Below are 6,162 nucleotides of genomic sequence, written 5' to 3'. Positions count from 1 at the left end.
GATCGAGTGTTCAAGCCCCCATAACCCGGCTAATTGATCCCTTCAATTTTTTGAAAAAAAAACAGCACGGCTGAATGAGAGAAGAAAGACGACAGGATGGAACGGCGTTACAACATGAGCGTTTACTTCGTGTGAACAAATATATACGCATTGGAAATATAATAAATATGCATACATGCCAACCAGCTTGTGCACTTACCGTTTTAAATATCCCCTAAATATTTTCTCCGTTAGATATATTCTGAATTATTTTCTTTTCTTTTTTCAGTGCGGAACGTGGATTCATGAAATAAGCCTGATCATGTCTGTGTGCAGACTCGGTGCTATGGAGTTTGAAAAACAAAATTGTGTAAACGTGCATTTTGTTAAGTTGTGTTTCTTCGAGTTGCTGAACATCTGTATTTACACCTGTTATGTCTCAAAAAACTGAGACTGCAGTATGGGTAAATAAATAACAATAAGACATGTTCATATCACGCTGTCTGCTTCGCCCATTCGGGTAAGCAGACTCCCTTTTAGTAATTCAGGGACAAATTTTTATCGTAGCCAACTGTTAAATTTCTTACCATGACCGAGTCAAGGTAATGCCCTTGCCTCGGCCTTCCCATGACTTGGCGTAATTAGCTTGGTCATAACATGCACTGGCCTATCTAGCTAAGTATAATGTCCAGGCAAATACCTAATTAGCCGGCTGCGCGTGCTAGGGTGCTAGGGGACAAAGAATACGCGCACCAGCCGAGCAGCGTGCTAGAATGTACTGGCTGACTGTGATAATTACCACGTGGCCTCGGGCTTAGGTGTGGTCGCGATGTTGTATAAGACGCTCTGCCGGCGCTAATCTCGGAGGCCACCGTGCTGATTATTCTGAAACAAACTTAGCGCAGACATTGAAAGCTTCAAAGTAAATATAAACGCCCCGTGCCTCTATAAATATCATCACGAAAAGTTTCTGGCACTTTTATTGCATGGGTGCACTTCTGCACTCAGTGCAGCGACGAACAAACAAAGAATACGCGCACCAGCCGAGCAGCGTGCTAGAATGTACTGGCTGACTGTGATAATTACCACGTGGCCTCGGGCTTAGGTGTGGTCGCGATGTTGTATAAGACATCTGGTTTGAAAACTTCGCCGAACTTCGTCGACCGTCCTTGACCCGATGACTAGTTCTATCGTAACCAATCAAACGCAGCGCGCTCATGGGTGGATTCGACATGCGTATACTGTTGGCCCGTTCAAAAGGGGTCGTCGCCAGTGCTCGAAAATCCATAGTTTCGCGTAACTCCGCCGATCCTGCATAGCACCCCGAAGCACAGCATTATCATGTCGCGGTTTTCGGACGTTAAATACAAAGTATTGACGTATGTTTTCCGGCCGAAAATTCTTTGCTGCGCCCTACTTTCTGGAAGACTCGCCGTTTCGGGCATGCGAGGTTTTGGCAGGTCTGCAAGAATATATGCAACGTCACTGATGAGGTGGCATCCCTGTACGGGTGTCAAGCACGTACACTGAAATCTGAAAATATGCCACCCTAGCAATAATAATATTTAAAGGTATTTTACCCGAGGAGGCACGGTTGAAAAGCAAACGTACTACAAAACATGATCGTATACATTCATACAAAGAACTTTATTAAAGCGCCAGAGCATGTAAGTTTTTGTAATCGGCTAATCGATGCCGTGATCTGTTGTCTTTCATAAGATACCAAAAGCAGAGGTCCTATTGTGGCCGCTTGCGTCGGGTGACATTGACACATACGTGGACAACTTTCGGCCTCTCCGTCGAGGCATCTTCGCAGAGCTAAGAAGTGAAAAAGATGTCTCGTGACGCAGGTGACTACACATTGTAAAGAGTGAGCTTAGGGTCATGTCCTCCGCTTGGCTGGCACTAACCCTTAAAGGGGAGTCTCAAAGAAGTGGACTGCAGGATATTTAAGACGTATCGGGCTAAAAGTAACGTAAAAAAATTAGATTAAAAATGAGACGTCGAATAAATGACTGTCCAACACAGACACTTCGAATACGCCTTTCTCTTCCTTCTCAGTATATCGAACAGGCGTGGTACTTATCAGGAGCTTTCTTGGCTTCGATGATCGATGGTCTGGTGTTTTACTTGGTGGATTGGTTTTAGCAAAAACGCTAGTCCGTCGAAGGCCACTGTCTTGGAGCTGCAAAGCAGAGAAATAATGAAACATTTCTTCGTTGCGATTAAACTGAATTGGTACAAGTCAACGACATTTAATAGTTACCAGTGGTAACACTGAGGGCACACAGCAAGACATATTGGGTTTGCAAGCATTGTTATGGGTCACGCAGATAATGGCTCTGCTTGAAAGATTAATTTGTACAAGCACCGTCACCAGAGCTTTTTTCCAACGAAGGACAGTTAGGAGAGTGCTTCCTTCTTAGTGTTCCTGTTCATCTACATACGAGTCAATACGTTATCAAAATGAAACCGCATCACAAAACTTTCCGTGCCTAACAACGCTTCAAGTCAGGATTGCTTAACCAATGGCACATGGATAACTGCTTAAATAAAAATTAACAGTCATGATACGTAGTTCCCCCGCATGACATGGCGGGCACCTGTCAGTTCTTGTTTGTGGTCATGTGCTTAAATGGGTCAGGTGCTTAAATTATGTAGCTATATATACGCGGTTCCTATAGAAGACAGGACGGATACCTGTTCATTTCAGTGTTGGTTGCAAGGATCGTGGGCTTAAATTTACCGATGGCAGAGCAACTGCGCTGTATTTAGAAAGGAAAGCTAAACAACTTAGAAAGTAGCCTCACGGAATAAGATCGCAGGCCGAAATGAAGACAAGCGTTTCCTCGTTCTCCATGCACGGGAGCTGGCAACGGCATCACGGGAACAACAGGGCGACCACAGCATGCGCCGACATCAGGTCTTGGTAAACGCCGCAACGGAAGGATTCCAGATGTGGGCCGAATACCTGTCGGAGGGCGCTTGCGAGGGGTGATTGTTCCTCGGGCGATTCGGGAACCGCTATGAAAGGCTCTGTACGCCAGGTGGCCAACAAGTGAGGCTTGTAGTCATGGCCTCTATCGTCATCGGCGACAAGCAGGCAACTGCAATAGACGTTTTCCGTCGCCTTTGTGAACGCGCCGAAGACATTGTTGCGCCGCATTTTCTTCAGGATGTCGCCGATGACGTCGCTGCGGTCCTTTATCTGGCCCACGAGATAGCGCGCCCAGGGCCGTATGACGCCCATATTGGCCAGAATGCTATACAAGTGGGCTGCGAAGTGCAGACGCGCGTACATATCTGTCATGGATTGTATAAGGACACGAACAGAGATGACGGCCTGTGGTGCAGTTTTGTCGCCGAGCCTTGGAAGGCTAGGGAGATCCTGCTCGTCCAGGCATCCCAGGTCGTATTGCGGCACCCTTGAAAGGTGCAAGCACAGTGCATCCACGTACGTCATTGCTCTCCGTAATGTTAATGGTTCCTACGAAAGCTTCGTGTCGAGTTTGGCGTCGGCTTATGGCAGAGATGAACCCTTCCTCCTTGCTTCGGGGACGCAAACTTCGGTCGTAACTATTTTTGCACGGCGATGATGTGGCCAAGAAGGGTGAAATGATGCTGCTTTCGTCCAACTTCAGCTTGCCGAATGTCGAGAGTGAGGTTGAAAAGTGTCCTGATGGACGACGCGCACGAACCCACGTCTTCTTCAGAGCAACAGACACTGCTTTTCCTTAACGCAGCCAACACATTGCCACTCACTACCCTGCCACCCACAAGTACTTAAACGCATACGTGCTGAGTCAGGTGCTACTCACGTTCTTAGTAATAGATCTAGCAGCAATAGGTGTCATTTTGATAAAATAATGAAAACAAGCAGTGGTGCAGACATGTGGTGAAGGCCCGTGATGTAACGTGCACGAGGCGTTTAGAAATCGGCAACGATTCATACTTGGTGTTTTACGTATCTACTCTTTTATATGTAGTCAATGCCCACTCCATTCTATTATCAATCAAGTTAGCAGTTTGGGCATTCTGGCGAACGCGAGCAGTTAAGAGTTTTGAGAAGACTCCCCTTATTTCAAGAACCGCTTCATTTGTGCAGCCTTCCCAGTTGTAAAACTCACTGAGCAAGGAAAACTCAGGAGAGCCCTTATCGTATTTCAATGTCTAGCAAAACGTATGCACGGAAGTGACGTCAAATGTACAGGGGGAAACAAACCGGCACTGGCGAACAAAACAGCTGACGCCCCGTGGCACGCCCTACACGCAATAGTTCGCATCTGCGCAAATTCGTAGTCCCGGCGTTAGCTGAGCGAGTATTGTGAGATTTGCACGCTGTTGCAAGCTCGCGTAATACCAGGCTGTTTCGGCGTGGCAGGCCCGAGCGCCTGTGTGCTGGAATCCGTGGCGGAGCGTTTTCGTGCCACAGCGCAGAAAGCTGTCCGGTGCATAGGTGGGTACTAAACTTTCTTAAAGTCCCTAAGAAGTCATTCCCCAGTTTTCAACTGAGGAAGGACCGGTGCGGGCTGTAATCAAAAACACTTAGCCCCAGCATCATCGTATCCGAACTCACCCAGCAAAGACTTACGCGTTCTGCTGTGCGTTAGGCCTTTTTTTTTCTGTTAGCCCGTTTCCCCCATCTGCTGGGCGATTAGCCGTTCTTTACTTGTAAATATGAGCATGGCATCGCGTGATTTTAACAGGTAGTTTCGTCACTATGCGGCACAATACCGACCTGTATAAGGGTACTTACTGTGCTCTACCCGCCAGGTGGCGCCAGTGAGTGCGCCGGCCCGTCAGTGATCCTGCAAATGACAGCATGACATTTGGCGTCACTGCACCCAAATAACCCGTTTTCTTGGAAAAATATAAACTTGAAGCACGTGCTGTCGAGGACTTTGATTATGGTACAATAATGATGCTCGCGCGCGAGACCAGAACATTGGCGACTGCCGCTCTAGCGCCCTTGCGGATAACGTCACGTGAGTACTTGGTATAATAGTCGACCTACTTCACGTCGAGGACACCGCTGGGTTTTATATGCGATCGCGCACTGTTCCTGAGCACAGACAACTATATTAGCACGCTGTGAGATAATAATTGGGGCACGTAGTCCGATTACAACAACAAAAGTTTATTTCTTTTGCATACTGTATTTCCAACTGTTGGAATTCTTCTCACTGTTGACATTACTGGAAACCGGGGTAGTTGAGCAGAATCGAGTACTAATTCGATAGGGAAAAAAGCTGCCTTAACGGTATCCTTTCACTGTTTTTCTGAAATGTTGCATTGCGGTGCAACGTATGGGATGCATATATGCAATGCAACATATGCAATTCATTGCATATGTTGCATTGCGTGCATGCGAAAAAAAAAAAGAACAAGCCTTCTATTCACCGTTGTACGACAACGCATGAGGTCTGCGGTTGAACTCAGACAACGCATGTACTCTCATCGGGAGACGAAGGAAAGAGCAAGACGAATGAATTTTATATCTAGTGATTGTACGACCAAAGTCCTTCAATGCTTTTGCTGTACAACTCCGATAGCCAGAGCGGCAACCAGGTACGCAGCACGTCAGAGGCATGGTAGTTCACATAGTTTGCCGTCCGTGATGAGTGTAGACAGCTATACCATACAACAAACAAACCAGTAAGCTCGCGCTTCAACGCACTGCAAACGCTGCAAATGCGGCCGCCGCCGTCCAAGCCGCCTTCACCAGACTCGTAGCGCCACCGCGCGGGAGCTTTGATCCCCATATGAAGCTCTCCCATAGCGTTACGGAGAAGTTTCGTGACCAGAAAAGTATTGAAGGACTCTGGTACGACTTATTATTCTAAAAAAAGCCCCGCCGCGGTGGTCTAGTGGCTAAGGTACTCGGCTGCTGACCCGCAGGTTGCGGGATTGAATCCCGCCTGCAGCGGCTGCATTTCCGTTGGCGGCGGAAACGTTGCAGGCCCGTGTGCTCAGATTTGGGTGCACGTTAAACAACCCCAGGTGGTCGAAATTTCCGGAGCCCTCCACTACGGCGTCTCTCGTGATCATATAGTGGTTTTGGGACGTTGAACCCTACATATCGATCGATTATTCTAAAGAAAAGTGCCCCAATAATGATCTGAGTCGCAATGTTTTACGAGTGTTTGTGCGTTGTCTTGCATTAACTTTTTTTTACGAATACTT

General features: G+C 47.3%; 1 protein-coding gene across 1 annotated transcript; it reads right to left on the bottom strand.

Annotated features, from left to right (window-relative positions):
* Positions 1 to 1,607: 1,607 nt before the first annotated feature.
* Positions 1,608 to 3,965, bottom strand: LOC142768554 (uncharacterized). Its single transcript, XM_075870553.1, has 2 exons — positions 2,790 to 3,965; positions 1,608 to 2,164 (listed from the first exon to the last, which is right to left on the bottom strand). Exon 1 carries the CDS (start codon positions 3,440 to 3,442, stop codon positions 2,861 to 2,863), a length of 582 nt encoding a protein of 193 aa, XP_075726668.1. The 5' UTR covers positions 3,443 to 3,965; the 3' UTR covers positions 1,608 to 2,164; positions 2,790 to 2,860.
* Positions 3,966 to 6,162: the final 2,197 nt, after the last annotated feature.

This window comes from Rhipicephalus microplus, chromosome 8, assembly GCF_043290135.1.
Source record: "Rhipicephalus microplus isolate Deutch F79 chromosome 8, USDA_Rmic, whole genome shotgun sequence".
Lineage (NCBI taxonomy): Eukaryota > Metazoa > Arthropoda > Arachnida > Ixodida > Ixodidae > Rhipicephalus > Rhipicephalus microplus.
Note: the sequence above shows the minus strand (reverse complement) of the source record. Positions and strands in the feature narration are given on the sequence as shown.

Bases quoted from the DNA above. Each gene is read 5' to 3' on its own strand.
- LOC142768554 (XM_075870553.1), bottom strand. From the start codon at position 3,442: ATGACGTACGTGGATGCACTGTGCTTGCACCTTTCAAGGGTGCCGCAA.